General features: G+C 41.3%; 1 protein-coding gene across 3 annotated transcripts in view; it reads left to right on the top strand.

Moving 5' to 3' along the window:
• The window catches only part of MAMSTR (MEF2 activating motif and SAP domain containing transcriptional regulator), a 57,556-nt gene that overhangs the window by 17,448 nt on the left and 18,152 nt on the right, over positions 1-21,956 (top strand). For all 3 annotated transcript variants that reach the window (XM_034419525.3, XM_034419524.3, XM_087891841.1), the window contains 5 exons: positions 1,021-1,096; positions 3,020-3,169; positions 4,140-4,279; positions 10,832-10,948; positions 12,977-13,248. In XM_034419525.3, the coding sequence (XP_034275416.2) occupies positions 1,021-1,096; positions 3,020-3,169; positions 4,140-4,279; positions 10,832-10,948; positions 12,977-13,248 (755 nt within the window). The remainder of the gene's footprint in view (positions 1-1,020; positions 1,097-3,019; positions 3,170-4,139; positions 4,280-10,831; positions 10,949-12,976; positions 13,249-21,956) is intronic.

The raw sequence follows: 21,956 nt of genomic DNA, 5'->3' as shown, positions 1-21,956 counted from the left end.
CATGTGTGTTTCTACCATCTATGATATTAGAACTGAACACCAAGGGTAATCTAAATCTTTTAAAAACATTCATTGACATCACCCAGATTTAAAATCCTACACAGAATCCCATCAATTCTACTTCTAAAATAGATAGCTATAGAAATAAATTAAACCCCTTGAAATGTCTGATGGAGCAACATGGCTGGCATGTTCATTCATAACATGGCTTACTGAAATGGGATGTGTTTGTCTAAACATGGTTAGCACACTATTGGGGAGACCTTATACTTGACTTTTTCATTCTCTTCTCTTGATTGTCCTAGTACAGTGTTTCCAAGCCTTGGCAATTTCCAAATGCTGAGGCTTCTATTCCCACAATTCTCCAGCTAGCATTATTATTAAAGAGAATTCTGGGAGTTGATATCTACAGATTTGGAAGTTTCCAAGGTTGGGAGTGTATTGTAGATTGTCAATCACAGGCACAATGAACCCTTCAGGCTAAACAGTTGTTTCAGCTCAAAACTCCATGATTGATTGAGATATATTACAGAGAGACTGAAGAAACAGTTCTAGTGATGAATAGACAATCCCATGAGCTGTTGGGTCATCATTTCAGATATATTTCCTTACCCGATTCCTTAACACCTTCAGTGGCAAAGCTTCTAATGTTCTCGAAATATTCTTTAAAAATCAGGGAAATATTCAGACATGAATCTGCCTTGAAAGCAGTCCCTGTTGAACAATATATCACAGTCAAACACCTGGAGTGGACCACAGGAAGTGTTTTATGATATTTATATTATGTCATGAAATGTTTTATAAAATTTGGCAAATTTTAATTCTACGGGAATCATAGATTCTGGATTTTGGATGAATTCTGTAAGTTAGCCCATTTAAGTATGTACCTTGGTTCAAAAATTGTTGCCCTACAATCACTGTTTTACTTGATTAAAGTTTACAGGCAAGAGAGTTTTAATAATATATAAATTGTCTGGGCATATTGGTTGTCTTATGATGTTTTTCCTATGCTTCTCTCAGGCCAATGAGACAGCCAAGCTCAAGGTTTCACCCCGGCCTCACAAGACCAGCTCTACTAAGAGCCAGATGGCTGAAGGTAGGGAAAAACATAGTTTCTGTCCAGTTTGCAAACATCTCTGTCAATCGCACATCATAATCTGAAAATCAAGATGTTGGGTTTGTATAACATACTAGACAAGGCTCAACATGGGTTGAGTAGTTTGTGGAATTGTGTTGTGGGAATACCACCAGAGTAAGGATATGTTGTGTAACCCAGGCAAATAGCTTTAAAATCCTGATACAAAATCCAGATCCTTTTGGGGAACCTGTTTTTTACCTATTTATCTTCAGAATCCTGCCAGATCTTCCTTTTCCTTTTTTAAAAAAAATCTATTTTCAGTAGCGGATCATGTTTTTGACCTCTCAGATTTCTCCATAGTTCTAAGCAGAACATTTGTGTTTGATTAGCAAGTATGGGAATAAAAATTGACACTCTAGTACCAAATTTTGAGGTGCACAAGGAACATTTATAAAACTCAGAGAGTGGACAACCTCCTTTCATAAAAGTACTTTCCTACTTTATTTCTGTTTGCAAACCCTTTTTGCAATTAGTGATTGGAGTGGGGATAGGGTCATATTGCCCCAATCCCCTTTGTTTCCAAGAAAGAATTTTTTAATAGTGCCCCATCTTTCCAGCTTCCACTTGCTGTGCTGCTGAATATCATAGTTCTGGGAAGCGCATAGGCAGCGAGAACAATTCTCAGCACAGCCCTGATCAAATGAATACATGCACAGTTATAAATAAATAACGGGGAGAGATTTAGAATGAGTTTTGCTCTTAAATTTTGTAGGGGGAAAAAAACCTCTTCTTCCACCAGTTTTCTCTATACTCTCTTCCAATGAATGCAGGTGTTACTCCTTCAAAGAATGAGGTTAAGATGATGAGAAGGAACTTTAGACTCAGAATTATCTTCATGTTTTCCACTCCTGACTCCCATATGGTGACAGTGAAAAGAGTTCCCATTCTCCAGGCTCAGTGATATATTCTGATATCAGGAATCCTTCTTCCCCCAAGAGGAAAAAAATGCTCTGCCTTAAGGGGTGGATGACAGGTTCTATAGGTACCCTCCCATCCTCTTCAGTGCCTCTTTCTCCCTGCTGAAGCCCTGCCTGTTCACTCTCCTTCACTTTCTAATTTGAACTAGCTTAGATGTCTGGAAGTCACTTAGGGGGAAATTAACTCACTTTTCTTCAAAAACAAGGTTTTTTCCCCCCTTAAGTTCCTAATTTAAACCAAAATCCGAATTTAGGCCATGAATGTTCACTTTGAGCCAGTTTTTTTTTTGCAGGCCACCTGGTTATTGTTGAGGGGGAAAATTGGAGAAGAAACTACTTTGTGCACAATCTTGAATTCCTAAATGAGAAGCAGGATAGAACATTCACCCAGCAAGCCCATCAGTGTTTCTAGCTACAGGTAGCCCTCGGCTTATGACTACAATTGAGCCCAAAATTTCTGTTGCTAAGCAAGTTAAGTGAGTTGGGCATTCTATGACCCTTTTTGCCACAGTGGTTAAGAGAATCACTGCAGTTGTTAAAAAAATCATGCAGTTATTAAGCAAATCTAGTTTCCCCCAATGACTTGACTTGTCAGAAACCAATCGGAAAAGTCGCAAATGACAATCTGACACAACTGTTGTAAATACATGTTGGGTGCCCACACTCAAATTTTGATCATGTGCCTGGGAATGCAAGAACGGTTGTGGAAGTAAGTCACTTTTTTCACTTCCATTGTAACTTTGGTCACTAAATGAATGGTTATAAGTCGAGGACTATATGTACTCTGAATAATCCCCAAGGGACGATAAAATCCTTTGTAACTATTAGTGATCATCTTGTTTTGGATGCAGGCTTGAGGTAATTTTACATGAGGTAAAATTCCCCTCTGATCTAACCAGGTTGTTCTGATTTTATCTCATCTGCTTTCCATGAACACTAATTTCCCTCTGGTCCTCCATTTCAGTGTCTCGAGGGGACCGTTCCGAGTTGCAGGAAAAGAAGGCTCGCTTGGCCGAAGACTTGAGCGAGAAGATCTTGCATCGTCCTGGGCCACTTGAGTTGGTGAAGAAAAACATTCTCCCCTTGGACCCTGGTATCACAGATGTGGTGGCAGGTAATGACATTGTTAATAATGCTTCAGAAGGGAGAGAGAACACAGCCTCATGCAAGCTTCATTCTTTCGGAGCTACTCCCGAATAAACGGGAAAAAGCATATTTAAAAGAGTGAAAAGAGAGAGTGTAATACAACGGTGAAATTCACTTACCTTCACTACCGGTTTGAGCATGCAGGAGCTCATGCGCAGAACCTTCTGCACATGTGCAGAGGGTCAAAAATGGGACATAATGACATGCGGGTGAGTGGGCGGAGCCTTCCACTGCTGCTGCTACCAGTTTGCGTGAGCCAGATAGATCCGGTTGGATTTCACCGCTGGTATAATGGTGTGAGATGACTGGAACTCTAATCTTGTGATTGAAGAAAACTTCAAATGTACCCACCATTCATTTAGCAACCGTTTGAAGTTGGAACAACACTGAAAGAAGGTATTTATGACTAATCCTTGCACTTATAACTCATAGCATCCCTAGGATCATGTGATCAAAATTTGGGTGGTTGGCAACTAGCATGTATTTACAAGAGTTGTAGCATCCCAGGATCATGGGATCATCATTTGTGACCTTCCCAGCTGGCTTACAACAATCAAAAACAATAGAGGAAGCTGAATTTGTTTAGCAACTACATGATTCACTTTACACCTTAACGACCATGGCAAAAAAAACCAAAACATAAAATTGGGTGCAATTCACTTAACAATTGCGTTGTATAGCAATAGAAATTCAGGTCCCAATAAGTCAAGGACTTCTTGTACTATGGCCCAGAATGAGTTTTGATGACTGTGAGATCTTCAAGAACAGAAACTGATTAGACATTTATGAGGTAGATGAATCGATTGTCAAGCTCAATATAAAATAATTTTGTAGCTAATAAAGGAACAACAGGATAGCATTTTCCTTTCACCCTACTGTGAGACCCAAGTAACTCACCCTGACTTTCTACCTCTTTTTTTCCCCAACACCATCTTCAGATGCAGCCCGTTGTAGAACCCCTGAGTCCTTCAACTTTGAAGAAGATCTTAGTAGTTCCTCTTCCTCCTCCTCCCCATGTTTTGCATTGTCTCCAGGAAGTGGCCAAGGAAATCCTTCCACTTCAGAAGCAGTTTTTCAAGTAAGCAACTTCTATATAGACATATCACTGTGTGTGTCTTTGTGTGGGTTGTTGAAGTACTGTTTGATGAAAGTGGAAAATCTCCAGGATACAGTGGGAAACTCCTTGCTATTTGGAGGAACTGAAAATAGTGTTTTTCAACTTTGGCGACTTTAAGACATGTGGACTTCAAATCCCAGAATCCCATGGCTGGCTGGGGAATTCTGGGAGTTGAAGTCCACATGTTTTAAAGTTGCTGAGGTTGTGAAACACTGGGTAAAGTATACTAGCATGAAACTACAAGCCGTAATGATGTCTTTATAGGACCCCAACTTCTATCTTCCATGTTGTCTGTGGCTAATAGAATTAAGAATCCATATTGTGACTTACTCCATAAAACCTAAACCCCCAAGTTTAAAATTCTTGTCCAGGAAGAAGAATTGATGTTGTTGGAACAGAATCTACTTTGACTCTTGATGCAATGTAACAGAATTTGGCCATAGCCAAGGAAATAGAGTTGAACTGATCAGTTAGCAATACTTGAAGATAAAAATGACTTGCATATCCTGGGATGTCCATGAAAAGGGATCACTATAACTATTTCTAATATCTCTATAAAAGAGGCAGTATAATAAAATATAACACAAACAGAGCTACACTCACACTCATACATACATACACATACTGTATATATTGCCTAGTGCTCCAAATGGTTTGTGCTAATAGGATTGCATCCATTTCCAATTAGATAATCAAATCAAAATTTAATAATAAAAACCATGGGCAGCAACAACTTCTAACAAATTAAAGCTATAGGCTGGTCACTGTAAAAATCCCATAATCTCATTCAGAATCAATTAAATTACACCATTTTAATAGCTTTGCAGAATATCAGTAGAGAAGTGCCAGGTAAAAATAGCAAGATTTTCACAGAACAGGAACTGCTGTAGAATAGCAATTCTGTGTTCAGCAAACAGAGGAGGTCAACACCTAAAGAGAAAAGTTTTTCCAGCAATAATAATTGAATTTGACCCATAGGAACAGTTACCAACACACTGGCTAGGGAATTCTGGGAGTTGAAGTCCACACATCTTAAGGGCTCTGAGATTGAGGAACACTAGTGCAAGCATTTGCCTTATATGACTAACCATTACATTTTCTTCCATAAACAAAGACACTTTGCTCTGACTGGTTCCTAGAATATCCTGACATATATAGTCCTTATATGTGACTTGTTCATTTAGAGTCCTTACAGTATATGTGACTTGTTCATTTAGTCCTTATAAGTCCTTATATGTGACTTGTTCATTTAGAGAACACAGAGAAAGGTCTTTATTTCTGCCTCCAGTGAGAATTGTTGCTCCATATCCCCCCCCCAAATATATTATTTATTTTTACATTTATTTTAATGTCCCCCTTTGTTATTTTTATAAATAATTCAAGGTCACAAACAGACCTAATATACTTTCCTCCTCCTATTTTCCCCCATAACAATGAGGTGAGTTGGGTTGAGAGAGGGCGACAGGGCCAGTGTCACCTAGCTGGCTTTCAGGCCTAAGCAGGGACTAGAACTCACAGTCTCCTGGTGACTGGCCCAAAATCATCCAGCTGGCTTTCAAGTCTAAGCCAAGACTAGAACTCCATCTTTCCTAGCTTCCTCTCTCCTTCCCTCCCTCCCTCCTTCCCCCCTCCTCCCTATGAACCAAAATAGTGATTGTGTAACTTGTACAGCTCACTTTAGCAACTGTGATTCATGGATGGTCTTTTCTGACCTTCACGACTAGATGACCTGCAAGAATCCCTTCCAACTCTGTTAATCTGTTAAACAGCCAGGGTTCAAATTATGGGGAAGAAGATAAATGCAATGTGATATAGGGAGAAGATAAAGTGAGTGATAGCTTTGTGGCCTCTGGTATTAATACAAATGATTGAAATCCAGATGGAGCAGCGCAGGTGGGTCTCTACCGCAAAATGTTGCAGTATGTAGGGCTTTCTATCCGGGCTGTGACATTCTGCTTCTAATAAATTTTTCTGGAGGTTTCCCAGCACCACTTCAGACTCTGCATCCTATGAATTAGAATAATCCTGCTGTTTACCGTGAGGTTTTTTTCACCATTAAAAAAAGAAGTAAATCTTGCATTCTTCCCTAGCTGGCCTGACATCTTTTATGTGCTGTGCTGCTGTTGCTTTTAATGCCTATAAGCAAAAACACTGACAGTCTGAAGGCTGGAAATAGAATAATCGAACATCTTGGTGAAAACGCTTTTTTTCAGCTGCAATTTCTCATGAAGTTTTATTGAATACAGGCAGTCCATAACTTACAACCACAATTGGAACAGGCTCAGACTCAACCCCTCCAAGACCGAGTGGCTGTGGCTTCCGGCGCCCCGATATAGTCAGCAGGTGCCATCGCTGACTATTGGGGGTGAATCCTTGCCCCCCACAGAGAGGGCTCGCAATCTGGGTGTCCTCCTGGACGCACGGCTGTCTTTAGAAGAGCACATGACGGCCGTGGCCAGGGGGGCCTTTTATCAGGTTCGCCTGATTCGCCAGTTGCAGCCCTTTCTGGATCGGGACACCTTGCGCACGGTCACTCATGCCCTTGTCACCTCCCGGTTGGACTATTGTAATGCTCTCTACATGGGGCTTCCCTTGAAGAGCACTCGGAGGCTCCAACTGGTCTAGAATGCGGCCGCGCGGGTGGTTATGGGTGCAACTCGTTGCGCCCACTGACACCCCTCCTGCGCAAGCTGCACTGGCTCCCAGTGGTCTTCCGGGTGCGATTCAAGGTGTTGGTTACCACCTTTAAAGCGCTCCATGGCATAGGACCCGGGTACCTTCGAGACCGACTTCTGCCACCAATAGCCTCCCACTGACCAGTCCGCTCCCACAGAGAGGGTCTCCTCAGGGTGCCATCGGCCAAGTTATGTCGGCTGGCGACACCCAGGGGGAGGGCCTTCTCTGTGGGAGCCCCAGCCCTGTGGAAGGAACTGCCCCCGGAAATACGTAAGATCTCCGACCTCCGGGTGTTTCGCTGCGCTCTGAAGACCCTGTTGTTCCGCCAGGCCGGGCTATTAACATAACGTTTTAAATTGGGGTATTTTAAATTTCTGGGATTTTAATTGGAGCCTAATTATTTAATGATTTTAAATTTTAATTGTTGTTTTGTTTCTGTGTTTTTAAATAGGCTGTACACCGCCCTGAGTCCTTCGGGAGAAGGGCAGTATAGAAATAAAATTATTATTATTATTATTATTATTATTATTATTATTATTATTATTATTAATTGGACCAGGATTTCTGTTGCTATGCAATGCAATTGTTAAGTGAATTGTGCCCAATTTGAAGACTGATTTTTTTTGCTGTGGTTGTTAAGTGAATCACACTGAAGGTATTAACTGAACGAAGCTGTGGTTAAGCAAATCCAGGTTCCCTCATTGACTTTGCTTGTCGGAAGCAGACAAGGAAGGTCACAAACGGTGACCTTCTTACCCTGGGATGCTGCAACAATTGTCAACGTGCCGGTTGCCAAGCATCCAAATTTTGATCACGTGACTTTGAGGATGCTGCGACAGTCATCATCAAAGTGTGAGACCAATCATAAAGACATTTTTTTCAGTGCTATTGTAACTTCAAACGGTTGCTAAAAGAATGATTGCAAGTTGAGGACTACCTGTACTGTATGAGTAAAAGAAAGTAGTGTAAAATATTAAAATGTCTAGTGTCAGTTGCTTATGCTACTGCTTTTCACACATCATGAAAAAATTGACTCCTAAAGTTCATGACTTACTTCCAAGTACCACGATATTAATTCTTCAACATTTATCTATTTTTAATTTACTCATATTTTTTAAATTGTGGGGCTGTGGCTCTAATGAGCATAAACATGCAGTGCAGGGATGGGTTCTACTTACCTTTACTACCAGTTCGCATTGTGCCCGCGCGCTTGCTTCACTCGCGCGCATACGGGCTCTACTGCACATACGCAGAAAACTTCTGATAACATCCAGGTCAGTGGGCGGAGCCTTCCGCTGGTTTTACTACCTGTTCTTGCGAACCGGTCCAAACCGGGGACAACCCACCACTGATGCAGTGGCTGGGCTCAGTTGATAGAAAGACCTTTAGGGTTTTGTTAAAATAGAAGAGGTTTTGCTTTATTTTCTTGGCTCAAATTTATAAATGAAGACTCTGGACAGCATCCAATATTAAAAACAAGAAAAATAACAAAGAAAAGAAGGGTGAGGGGATTCATACTGTCATGCAGAATGAAATAAGAGCCTCAACCTGGAGGCAAAGCCAGTTTATTAAGACCTCTCAAACAGGGTAAGGGAGGGGCCAAATAGATGTCTATCCCAGAAGGCAGGTCCTGCAATAGAGAAGAGCCATTTCCAGGGTCCCATCAAATGGTATTGTTTAATTGGTGGACCCCAGAGCAGGCCAGCTCTCTCTAATCAGGCAGCTCAGGCAGAAAGTATCGGGAGGAGAGATTGTCTCAAGTAGGCCAATTTACTCCTATCCTCAAGTTCAACTTAAATAATGGAAATCAAGTTTTATTTAAAAGCCAGGGAAGGGGCCTGTGGCATTGAAGAATACATTAGGGGTGTGTGTGTGTGTGTGTGTGTGTGTGTGTGTGTGTGTGTGTGTGTGTGTGCACACGCACATGTGTACCCATATGTATGTATATTTGAGTGTGTGTCTGTGTGTCTGTCTGTGTGGTAAACTGCTGCCCTCTGCAGGACACTTTGAAATATTGTTGAATTCAGAGCTGAGGTCCCTAATGTGGCAAATTCCTCCTTGATATTATAAAAGGTAAAGGTAAAGATTCCCCTCGCATATATGTGCTAGTTGTTCCCATCTCTAGGGGGCGGTGCTCATCTCCATTTCAAAGCTGAAGAGCCAGCGCTGTCGGAAGACGTCTCCGTGGTCATGTGACTGGCATGACTAAACGCCAAAGGTGCATAGAACACTGTTACCTTCCCACCAAAGGTGGTCCCTATTTTTCTACTTGCCAGCTTCTGCCAACCTAGTCCTCATTTATAGGTAGTCCTTAACTTACAACCAGTTGCCTAGCGACCATGGAATTTACAATAGACTGCCAAAAAAGGTACTTACAATCCAGATTCAGTTTCAACAGCTATGCCCCACCCCCACCCCGTGAGGGGATCAGCAGTCCACATTTATGGCCATTTGCAGCATCCTGAGTCATGTGACCACAGATTTACTATAGTTTTGCCAAGAAATAGATGTTTACTTCTGCTTTTCAGCAAAAAACACCCATTTCAGGAGAGAGGGAGGAGGAGGGAGGGAGAGAGAGAGAGAGAACAATGCTGGCTGCAACTGCTCCATCAAAGGTGCATCTTAATTTATTTTATTTATTTATTTAGTTTGTCAAATGTTTACAAGATAACATTATCCAAGTATAAATATGGATATGAACACAGGAAATGAGTATGAATAAATGGGGACAGTAGGACAGGGATGGTAGTCACGCTGGTGCGCTTATGCATGCCCACTTAGGACCACTTAGGAATGGTGTGAGGTCCACAGTAGACAGTTTAAGGTCTATTATGGGGGTTTGAGGATGTAGCCACAGAGTCAGATAGTGCATTCCAGGCATTGGCCACTCTGTTGCTGAAGTCGTATTTTCTGCAATAAAGTTTGCAGCAGTTTACCTTGAGTTTGTATCTATTGTTTGCTCAACCATGCTATTCACTTAATGATTGCAGATTTGCTTAACAATTGCTGCAAAAAAAGTCATAAAATTGGGTCAGTCACATGATGGCTTGCTTAATGACAAGTATGATTATGATTTCTGGGCTCTATAATGGTTGTAATAGAGGATTACGGGTCAAGCACTACCTGTAATCTTCATATTTAATATATTTTAATTTTAAGACAAGTTATAAAAAATTGGCAGGCTACAAAAGAAAGTATTGGTGATGAAAATCAACTTGCTTTCCAGGGATTTTTTTGGATTCTGTGTGCAAATGTTTTACAAAATAAAAATGGGTGCTAGCCATCATGATACTCTTAGGCGTAGCCATTCTGTGAATATGTATTCACCCCATGGCAGCCATTTTCTTTGAGCATCCATGATGCTTACCATCTTAAACTAATATATCCTTGGCATAAAATAATAGCTGCTAGGGAATTTAGGAACCATGGCGTAATGGGTTCCAACATGGAGTCTGTTGGGTTCTTACTTTATATGAACCCACTACTCTGGTTTATTCACCAAACCACAGTTTAAAGAACAAGGTTAGTGTACAAAACTCAGTACTATATACTGGTAAGTGTTTTTTGTCACTCTGTTTTTTGTTTTTCTGTGTTGAATTTATGTTTTACCTACAAAGAAATAAAGGGAGACTAGTATAGATCTATTTCAAGCTATTTGGGTCTCATCAGCTAGCCATACCCTTCTGGGATTCTAACCCAGGTTCTAAATAGAGCTAAATAGCTTGAAATAGATCTACACTAGTCTCCCTTTATTTCTTTGTCTGTAAAACATAAAATTCAACTCAGTACTGTATATGTAAGAGCCAGCATTGTTGAGTTTTATCTTTCTTCCTGCAGCTGGACTTGCCCCCAGTCCTGGTGGATCAACAGCCTGCTGTCACTTCATCTACCTCTGATGCTGAGTTCTCTCTCCAAGGGGGAAACCTCCTCAAGCCCACAATTTCACTCCCGAAGGTAGGCATGGGTCATTGGCAGAGGAGAGCCCAGTGGATTGCTGGATAAAGTCTTTTCCACCATTTTTCACAGAGAAAGTGATCAATCATGACTTGCTGGCATGATTTTGCAAGGCTCTGCAATGGATGCGCTCTAGGGGCCTACCAGGAGATATGGGGTTGTTGCAACCCTGGGTATCTGCAGAAAGGGGTCACATTTTATCTGAAAAATCCTTATCTTAATATTTTTATGGTTTAGTTATTCTTGTTTTGTAACAGTCCTTTTGGATAGTGAGATAGGAAGCATATTAGATACATAGATAAATGATAGAAAATAGAGGATGGGTGGATGGAGAGAGAGAAATGATGATGAAGAAGAAGAAAACAGACAGACAGATGTCAAAATGCTTGGCTGCAGCTGCTCCATCAAAGCTGCTCCATCTTAATTTTTTTAGTTTCCCTTTGAAGGGAAAGTTGTAAATTCTCCTTCCCCTGATGTTCCTGCCTCATTTGCAGGCAGAAAAAAATTGGGTAAATGTGGGTAAAATTTAACTAATTTTAGTTCATGATGGCAGTGCTGTACTGATTTTTAGTCAGCACAATGATGTTATTTTTTTACTCCACTCTGCACGGATTATTGTTGAGAAGGCCTTTCTGTAAAGGGAAGCACAGCAGCTGCTGGCTATGAGTAGCCACAGGGAGGAATACCACTAATTCTGACAACCTCTGCAAATCAATTATAGGACAGGACAGGACAGGACAGGGAAGGGAAGGGAAGGAAAGGAAAGGAAAGGAAAGGAAAGGAAAGGAAAGGAAAGGAAAGGAGGAAAGAAGGAAGAAGGGAGAGAGGAGTGAGGAGAGTTAAGGAGAGGAGAGGATTTTGTGCTGATTTTGCCATAACTTCCCTGTCTTGTCAGCTGAATGTAGTCAGAAAATAAAAGGTAACCCGGTGTTCATTCCAAATTGCAAAACACTATATTAACTAAAATTTCTCCAGCCTTTATAGGCCAGTTTTGTCCTGAATTCTCCCTTCCATTTTGTAAAAATTGTAGTTTGCTGAATAAGTCTTAGATACTGCTGGGCTACCGTTCCCGGCAATTCCAAGCAGCATGAACAATTTTCAGGGAGGATGAAAACAACATCTGGGGTGCCTCAGGATTCGCACTCCTGCTAGGAAGTTGTTATCTTTCCATCTCTTTCCCTCCTCTCAGTCCTGCTGCTGCACAAGAGTCACACATTCAGCATCTGAAGCCTCCCCCGGCATGCAAGGGCAGTCAAGGAGAGATGCTGAGACTTAGTTTGCTAAAGTTTGCCTGTTTGCATCAGGCACGTGTATTATTTATTTATTTCAAAGTATACCCTGGTTTTCCACGCTCAGGAAAGCAAATGGAGAAATCCACGTATTAAAAAATTGAAACTCATCCTAATGGGCTGTTACAATATTGTAAATGCTCTAAGAATCACCTCCTGGCATTCTTCTTAATTTTAAACACTAATTTTTCTCAGTATCTCCAATTTCACTAAGCAGTAGGTGTGTACCAGAGAGGTTACTACTTTATGATATGAGAGAAGCCTACTTAAGGATGCTGGGCCTCAGGAAAAGTGTGCCTGAATTATCTTCAGTACAGGAAGTCTTGACTTATGACCAAAAAAGATCAGGGCAATTAAATGGATGAAGTGGGAGTGGCTTCATTATTAGGGAGTCAAAAGATTAGAAAAGGGAAAGCAAGAACATTATCGAAGCTTCGCAACCCCAGCAAGAAAAGCACAAAAGGCATAAACACAAACCTATTAACTATTATATATAAAAAAGGAAGATATAATTTCTACCCTTCATCTAGACCAGTGTTTCTCAACGGTGATACCTTTAAGGTGTGTGGACTTCAACTCCCAGAATTCCCCAGCCAGCAAAGGGAATTCTGGGAGCTGAAGTCCGCACACCTTAAAGGTATCACAGCTGAGAAACCCTAGATTCTCTCCCTGCTCTGGTCCACAGACATCCTGAGCCATCTTTACTTTCCTTCCTTCCTTTTTCAATCCCGCTTTCTAGGCCTTACACAAAGTTCCTGAGGCCAGAAAGGCACCTCGACCCAAAAAGGCCAAGGAGCCCCGGCCTAAAGTCAAGAAGCTGAAGTACCACCAGTACATGCCTCCCGATCAGAAGGGGGAGCAGGCTCCCTTGCCCATGGACGCCGCCTACGCTCACCTCCTGCAGCAACAGCAGGTTTTTCTGCAGCTCCAGATCTTGAATCAGCAGCAGCAGCCCATGCCCACCTCCCCAGCAACCTTCTGCGTTCAGGCTCTCCACGCTGTTCCTGCCAGGTAAATCTTCGCTTTGCCCTGAGAATTCCACAGGTATGGTTTGCAAGCAGGTTCATCTGCAAAGGCGATCCAAAAAGTGGAGAGGAGACATTTCTTTTCTGCCCTCGTGCCTGCCCTCTGGAATTTTTTTTCCTCCTGAAATTAGGATCTCCCCTTGTTGGCCTTTCAGAAGACATAGTTATGTGCCTTGAGCTGGGTCAACATCTTTAGATTATATACCCTATTTCCCCCAAAATAAGACATCCCCTGATAATAAGCCCAATCAGGCTTTTGAGCACATGGCAATAAGGCCAAGCATAAGACAGGGTCTTATTTTCAGGAAAACATGATATTTCTTGGCGGCTACAAGTAGTCCTCAACTTACGCTACAATTGGGACCAGAATTTCTGTTGCTGAGCAAGGTTCACTGAGTCACACCCTATTTTATGACCTTTGTGGCCGCAGTTGTTAAGCAAATCACTGCAGTCATTAAGTAAATCCATACAATCATCAAGCAAACCTGGCTTCCCCCATTGAATTTGCTTGTCAGAAGCTGGCTGGGAAGGTTGCAAATGGTGATCCCTGGATCCCAGAACATGGCAACTGCCGTAAATAGATGCCAGTTGCCCAAATGCCTGAATTTGGATCACGTGACCAAGAGGATGTTGCGATAGCCATAAATGCAAGGACCCGTTGTAAGCAGGGGTGAAATCCAGCAAGTTCTGACAGATTCTGGAGAACTGGTAGCGGAAATTTTGAGTGGTTCAGACAACCGGCAAATACCACCTCTGGCTGGCCCCAGAGTGGGGTGGGAATGGAGATTTTGCAATATCCTTCCCCCAGGAGTGGGGAAGGAATGGGGATTTTGCAGTATCCTTCCCCTGGAGTGGGGTGAAAATGGAGATTTTGCAGTATCTTTCCCCTGCCACGCCCACCAAGCCACACCCACAGAACCGGTATTAAAAAAAATTGGATATCACCACTGGTTGTAAGTCACTATTTTCTTCTTTTTTTTTTTTTATTGAAAAAGTTTTACAAATACATTTTCTCCCCAATTTCACCCCCCTAACCCTCCCAAACCCCCCCTAACCCTCCCGGACCCCCCCTAACCTCTCCTAACCCTCCCCTCCCCCCCGGACTTCCACAGAGTATAATCCAAATCAAAGACATATTTTATAAAACTTGAACCCCTCCACCCACTATATATTCTTCACATTTTCACAATCCAATTATTCTATCACTATATAATACATTCAGTTAAAAGCTATCTGATATTTCCTAGTTTGATATTTATTCTGCACATAATCTATCCACTTTTTCCACTCCCATACATAAGTCTCTTGTGTCCGATCTTTTAGATATGCTGAAATCTTCGCCATCTCTGCAAAACCAGCCATCTTCAAAGTCCATTCTTCAATAGTGGGCATAGCATCATTTTTCCAATATTGACCTATCAGTAATCTCGCTGCTGTTATCATATACAATATCAACTTTACTTCACCCAATGTAAAACCCTTAACTATACCCAATAAAAACAATTGTGGAGAGAACTGAATTTTTTTCTTCAGAACATTTTGCATAACCCACCAAATTTTTATCCAAAAAGCCTTCACTTTCTTACAAGTCCACCACATATAATAATATGTGGCATCTAGACAATCACATCTCCAGCATTTTGGTTGAACATTAGGGTACATACACGACAATTTCTTAGGATCTAAATGCCATCTATAAAACATTTTATAAAAATTTTCCCTCAAATTCTGCGACTGTGTAAATTTAACATTCTGAACCCATATTTTTTCCCATGTTTCCAACATCACTGGTTCTGCAAAATTTTGTGCCCACTTTATCATACAATCTTTAACCAATTCAGTGTCTGAATCCCTTTCTAATAAAACATTATAAACCCTTTTAATATGCATTGGACCTTTCTCTTTTATATGTCTAACCAATTCTTCTTCATGCATCATTATACCAGTTTTTTGGTCCTCTTTCCATCTCAATTGAAGTTGATTATACTGCAACCAAGTTAAATTAATCTCTTCTTCCAACAGCGTTTCTAATGTCCTCAGTTGCCATCTGCCCGCATCTGTAAAAAGAACTTCTTTATATAAAACCCCCCCGAGTGACATTATATTTGTATTCCACATGAAATGACCAAGATCCAGCCATAACGGTATTTTATAATCCCATTTGAATCGGTGCTTCCTCCAGACTCTCATCAAAGAATTTCTAAGTATGTGGCTTTTAAATACTTTATCCACTTTGTTCTCATAAAATAAGTATGCATGCCAACCAAATTCAAGATCGTAACTTTCTATATTCAATATTCCAGTTTTTTTTCTTCCAAACCAATCACTTGCTTGTGTCAAAGCTGCTGCTTCATAGTATAATTGTAGGTTTGGAAGTTTAAGGCCTCCCCTTTCTGGAACATCTTGCATAATTTTCAACTTAACTCTCGGTTTTTTCTCATTCCATACAAACTTATTCACTCCACTTTGCCATTCTCTTAGTTGTTTGTCACTTTTAAGCACCGGAATCATTCGAAACAAAAAAAGAAATCTTGGCAAAACTTTCATCTTAACTGCTGCTATTCTTCCAAGTAGAGACAGCTGCAGTTTTTTCCAAATTTCCATGTCTTTCTGTACCTCTCGCCACAACACCTCATAATTATTTTGAAACAATTTCATATTTGATTCTGCAACCTGAACTCCTAGATATTTAACCTTTGGTACTATCTCAAAACCTGCCTTGCTTTCAAGTTCCTGTTTTTGATCTTGTGTCATATTTTTGACTATCATCTTAGTTTTTCTCTGATTCAATCTAAATCCTGATACCATACCATATTGTTCTATAATGTCTTTCATCTGGATTATTGATTCCATCGGCTGTGTTAGGGTAACAACCAGATCATCTGCAAATGCCCTTATTCTGTAATCCTCTTGCCTTATCACTATTCCCTTCAAGGTACTCGAGTCCCGTATTGTGTTCAGCAAGACTTCTAATGTTAAAATAAATAGCAATGGGGATAGTGGACAACCTTGTCTTGTTCCTTTTTCAATACTAAAATTTGTTGTCAAACTTCCATTAATAATAATTTGTGCCATTTGTTCTTGATAAATTGCTGAAACCGCCTGTAGAAATTGGTCCCCAAAATCCATCTTTCTTAAAGTCTTTAATAGAAAGTTCCAATCCACTCTATCAAAGGCCTTCTCCGCATCCAGGAAAACCAGCACTGCAGGGATCTGTTTATTCTTCTCAAGATATTCCAATAAATCTATAATTTGCCTTACATTATCCTTCATGTATCTGCCTTCTATAAATCCCGCTTGATCACAATGAATCACCTCTTGAATAACTGGCATCAACCTGTTGGCTAATACTTTTGCAAAAATTTTATAATCATTGTTCAGAAGAGATATTGGTCTAAAGTTCTCAGGTTTTTTAGGACCTACTTGCTCTTTTGGTATCAGTGAAATATAAGCTGTTTTCCATGAAGGGGGTATTTTACCCCCTTGTTGTATACTACAGAATAGATCTTTAAGATGTTCAATCATTTCTGCTTGTAAAGTTTTATAATACACCGCAGTTAAACCATCCGTCCCTGGTGCTTTAGCTATTTTCAATTGTTTAATTGTGGCAATAATCTCCTCAATTGTTATAGGATGATCCATTCTCTCCTTTTGTTGACTAGAAATTTTTGTAACTCTTCTTTTTTCTAAATATTTCTCTATAAGTCCATTCTGTGTATCATCTTTAGCATATAATTTAGTGTAATAATCTAAAAAAAATTATTTAATTAATTTTTGCTGAGAAACTTCCTTCCCTCCGCTGTCAACACTATCAATAACCCGTGCACTCTGCTTCTTCCTTAATGTATAAGCCAACCATCTGCCTGGTTTATTAGTGTTGCAAAATGTATTATGTTTCGCAAATTGTAAATTTGTTGCTGTTTGTTCCGCCATAAGCATTTGAAATTGGTCTTTTAAAAGTTTTATAGCTCCTCGTATTCTTTCATCTGTTGGATTTTTTATAAGTAGCTGTTCTTTGTTCTTTATTTCTGCTTCCATTTCAGCTCTTTTCTTTTGTCGGTTTAATTTATGCTTAGAGTTCATATGAATAAGTACCCCTCTCATATATGCCTTACTCGCATCCCACACAATTTCAATAGGGGTACCCTTATTCAAATTCATTTCAAAAAATTCTTTCATCTGCTTTTTAAGTTCTATTATATTCTTTTCATATCTAAACAAATTTTCATTTACTCTCCATGATCTTCTCTCACTCTTTCCCATCTCAATTTCTATCCATACCGGGCTATGGTCAGTTAAAGTCCTTGGAAAAATCTTTGTTCTTTTCGTTTTTACAAGTAGATCAGATGATAATAAAATAAAGTCAATCCTAGAGAAGGATCTATGTCTGTCTGAAAAGAAAGTAAAGTCCAAATCTTTTGGGTTATGTATTCTCCAAATATCTTTTAATTCCAAATCTTCTTTCATATCAAAAAAAGTCTGTGGTAATCTAATCCTTGACTTTGCCAAGCTCTTTTTGTCTATTTTAGAATCAATTACTCCATTCCAATCTCCCATAATTAGAATAGATCTATAGTCCCATTGCAATATTTTAGAATGCAAAATTTTGTAAAAAATTTCTTGTTGTTGATTAGGAGCATAAATTCCAATCACCAGAATTGGACCATTTGCTGTGTAGAGTTTGATTGCTATAAACCTACCACAGTCATCTGCTTCTATAATTTTAGCTGACAGTCTTTTATTTATATAAATCACTACACCATTCTTTTTTTCCAGATTCGAAGTTATAAAATGTGTTCCTAATCTTGAGTTTATCAGGTATTTTTGATCTTGTATTCTAATATGAGTTTCTTGTAAACAAATTATATCATTATTAAATTGTCTCAAGTAGTTAACTATTTTCTTCCTTTTCTGTAGTGAGTTTAATCCATTCACATTCCAAGATAAAAATTTAATCGTCATGTACACGTTCTTGAAGCGACAAGAGCTCGTGCTGAAGATTTTCCGAATCGGTAGTCTTCAGCTTTGCTCCTCCCATGGCTCCAGATTCTTGTATATTGCCCTTAACTCCTTTCTTATATTGCTGTGGTTTGGGCCTTTCCTGTTGTTGTTTTTCTTTGATTTGCTTAGAAACTGCTCGAGTTATGCGCTGATCTTTAGTTTCACACATCCGAGCTAGATCCAAAGCCACTTCTCTTGTAGTCTTGGGTGGTACATTTACAATTTCCGAAGGAAAGTCTAGCAGGGGCGCATCCAGAAATCCTCCTGTAGCTCCCTGCATTTCCATTGTCTCCAATTCCAGCTGCTTAGACTGCTCTTCCATCTTTTGCTGAGATTGCTTCTCCTTATCACACTCCTTTGTCTCCAACACAGAAGATGTACGTGGAGATGGTGAACTTGCTTTAAAAAAATTTGAATAAAATTCTTCCACCTTCTCAACAGTATTTAATCGATATCTTTCTCCTTTATATCTCAAAATTATACCAGTTGGAGCATCCCATCTAAATGGAATTTGTTGTTTTTTTAGTTCATTCACTAAAAATCCAAAGTCCTTTCTATCTTTCAACATCTTAGGTGGTAGCTCTTTATAGACTCCAATCTCCTTTCTATCCACTTGCACAGCAGAGACAAAGGACTTTTGCAGAATATCATTTCGCATTTGTCTGTCTGTAAAATATATCACCACATCTCTGGGCAATTGTCTTTGTCTGGCCACTCAAGAATTCACTCTGTACACTTTGTCCATTTTACAAAAAATCTCTTCAGGACTAATCTTTAACATCACAGCTAATGCATCAGCACAAACCTTTCTCAGGTCTTGCCTATCATTCTCTCTTATACCTCTCAGCCTTATGGCAAATTCCATAGACCTGAACTGCATCATTGTAATCTCATTTTCAAGTCTCTGCATTTTATTGTCAGCATCAAAGATTTTACAATCAGTCTCCTTCTTTTTATCATTCATTTCTGATCTGAGTTCCTCTACTTTTTATCAGTTTTAATAATTGCATCTGACAATCCAGTCACAACTATCATTAATTTTTTAGTCACCTTTTCATATTTTTCTTGCACCACCTCTTTAATTTCTTTAATCTCCTGCTTAATTTCCTGTTGTGACTTTTTAAACTTCTCATTTTCATCTTGTTTCATCAAAGCCTGGGCAATAAACTCTTTCAAACTTTCAAGATCAATCTCTTTTCTCTGGCTCTGCTGGCTAGAAGGCTGTTGTTGTGGCTTATGGGTGGGAGAGCCCCCCCCCTGCCTCCTTCATGTCTTGCTTTGTCTGTTTAGAAGCCATTCTGCTATGTAGCCTAACTTTTTCAAAAAGGGAGGTTCTTCTTTCCCTTCTTCCTCCACAAAGTCCTCTAAAGAATTCCCCCAGGTTTGATCAGATTAAAAAATAAAATTAAGTCAAAATCAAGCTTGCTTATTGTAATCTTTTAGTCCTTTCTCTTCAGTTGTTACAAGCAGTGAGACTTTGTAACGTATTAAAGTAACTAGGCAAATCCACTTTCACTTTCAGCATTCCTCTATGCTGAAGCCGGGCGCCATTTTCAGGAAACTTTCACTCTCCCACTTAAACTTAATCACAGGGCTAGCACAGCACAGCAAAAATACTTGCGGTTTTGAGGTTCAAGTCCCAATTTTGCCCTGTTCAATTTGGAGATTTACTTTATTTTCGCTTGTTTGGATGGTCACGCTGTCTTGTTCTACGAAGTAGAAGCGTCCCCAAGGTCCGGAGCTTCAGCGGGCTGGAGAGGGAGCTGCGGCTGTTTCCTCCTCCAGAAGCAAAAAAAGCAGTCTGGGGGCTTCACAGGGGCTCAACCAGATTCCACCGGCTCTGCACACAATTCCCTTCGGATTTGGAGCTTTTCGAGCCGCTTCTCCTTTCTCGAAGCGGCTCTTTACGGACAGCGGGGCTGGCGGTCTATTTATTTTATTTATTTATTTATTTATTATTGAATTTCTATACCGCCCTTCTCCCTGAGGACTCAGGGCGGTGTATAGCCAGAATTAAAAAACATGCAGGACAAATATTAAAAAACAATTAAAAGATATATAAATTTGGCCCAATTAAAACTCACTACCAATTAAAACAATTTAAAACATTTAAAAACATTTAAAAATTTCTTCTTAAGGCAGCCCGGCTTGCTTGAAAAAATGGGTTTTAAGGGCACGATGGAAGGCACTGAGGTCCTGGATTCTCTTTATCTCTGGGGGGAGCTGATTCCAGAGGGTAGGTGCCCCCACAGAGAAGGCCCTCCCCCTGGGGGTCACCAGCCTACACTGTTTGGCTGATGGCACCCCGAGGAGGCCCTCTCTGTGGGAGCGCACGGGTCGATGGGAGGTCGTCGGTAGCAGCAGGCGGTCTCGAAGATAGCTAGGCCCTATGCCATGGAGCGCTTTGAAGGTGATAACCAGCACCTTGAAGCGCACCCGGAAGACCACCGGGAGCCAGTGAAGCTCGCGCAGGAGCGGTGTTACATGGGAGCGCCATGCTGCTCCCATCACTACCCGCGCTGCTGCGTTCTGGACCAGCTGGAGCCTCCGGGTGCTCCTCAAGGGGAGCCCCATGTAGAGAGCGATGCAGTAGTCAAGGCGAGAGGTGACGAGGGCGTGAGTGACTGTGCACAGGGAATCCCGATCAAGAAAGGGCCGCAACTGGCGAATCAGGCGAACCTGACAAAAGGTCCCCCTGGTTACAGCCGTCAGATGTTCCTCCAAGGACAGCTGCATATCCAGGAGGACTCCCAGATTGTGAGCCCTCTCTGTGGGGGCCAACGACTCGCCCCCAATAGTCAGTGATGGAGTCAACTGACTATATCGGGATGCCGGGAGCCACAGCCACTCAGTCTTGGAAGGATTGAGCTTGAGCCTGTTCCTCCCCATCCAGACCCGCACAGCCTCCAGGCATTGGGACATCACTTCAAGGGTATCGTTGGGGTGGCCTGGGGTGGAGATGTACAGCTAGGTGTCATCAGCGTACTGGTGGTATCTCACCCCAAAGCCACGGATGATCTCACCCAGCGGCTTCACATAAATGTTGAACAGAAGGGGCGAGAGGACCGATCCCTGCGGCACTCCACAAATGAGAGGCCTCGAGGTCGACCTCTGCCCCCCTGCCAACACAAACTGCGACCGGTCGGAGAGAAAGGAGGAGAACCACCGTAACATGGTGCCTCCCACCCCCAACTCTTCCAGCCGGTGCAGCATGATACCATGGTCGATGGTATCAAAAGCCGCTGAGAGGTCTAACAGGACCAGAACAGAGGAGCAACCCCTGTCCCGAGCCCTCCAGAGATCATCAACCAACGCGACCAATGCCGTTTCCGTGCTGTGCCCAGACCTGAAACCCGACTGGAACGGATCTAGATAAGATGTTTCCTCCAGGAATTGCGGAAATTGTTGCGCGACCACACTCTCAACAACCTTCGCCATAAAGCAAAGGTTGGAGACAGGACGATAGTTGGCCAATATTGCCGGATCCAGGGACGGCTTCTTGAGGAGAGGCCTCACCACCGCCTCTTTCAAGGCGGTAGGGAAGTAACCCTCACTCAACGAAGCGTTGATAACACCCTGGAGCCAGCCTCGTGTAACCTCCCGGGAAGCCAGTACCAACCAGGAGGGACACAGGTCCAGTAAACATGTGGCCGCACTAAGTCTCCCCAAAATCCTGTCCACATCATCAGGAGT

The sequence above is a fragment of the Pantherophis guttatus genome, chromosome 4 (assembly GCF_059756535.1).
Source record: "Pantherophis guttatus breed Tessera chromosome 4, ASM5975653v1, whole genome shotgun sequence".
Lineage (NCBI taxonomy): Eukaryota > Metazoa > Chordata > Lepidosauria > Squamata > Colubridae > Pantherophis > Pantherophis guttatus.
The sequence above is the reverse complement of the archived record's forward strand: the minus strand, read 5'-3'. Positions and strand labels throughout refer to the sequence as shown.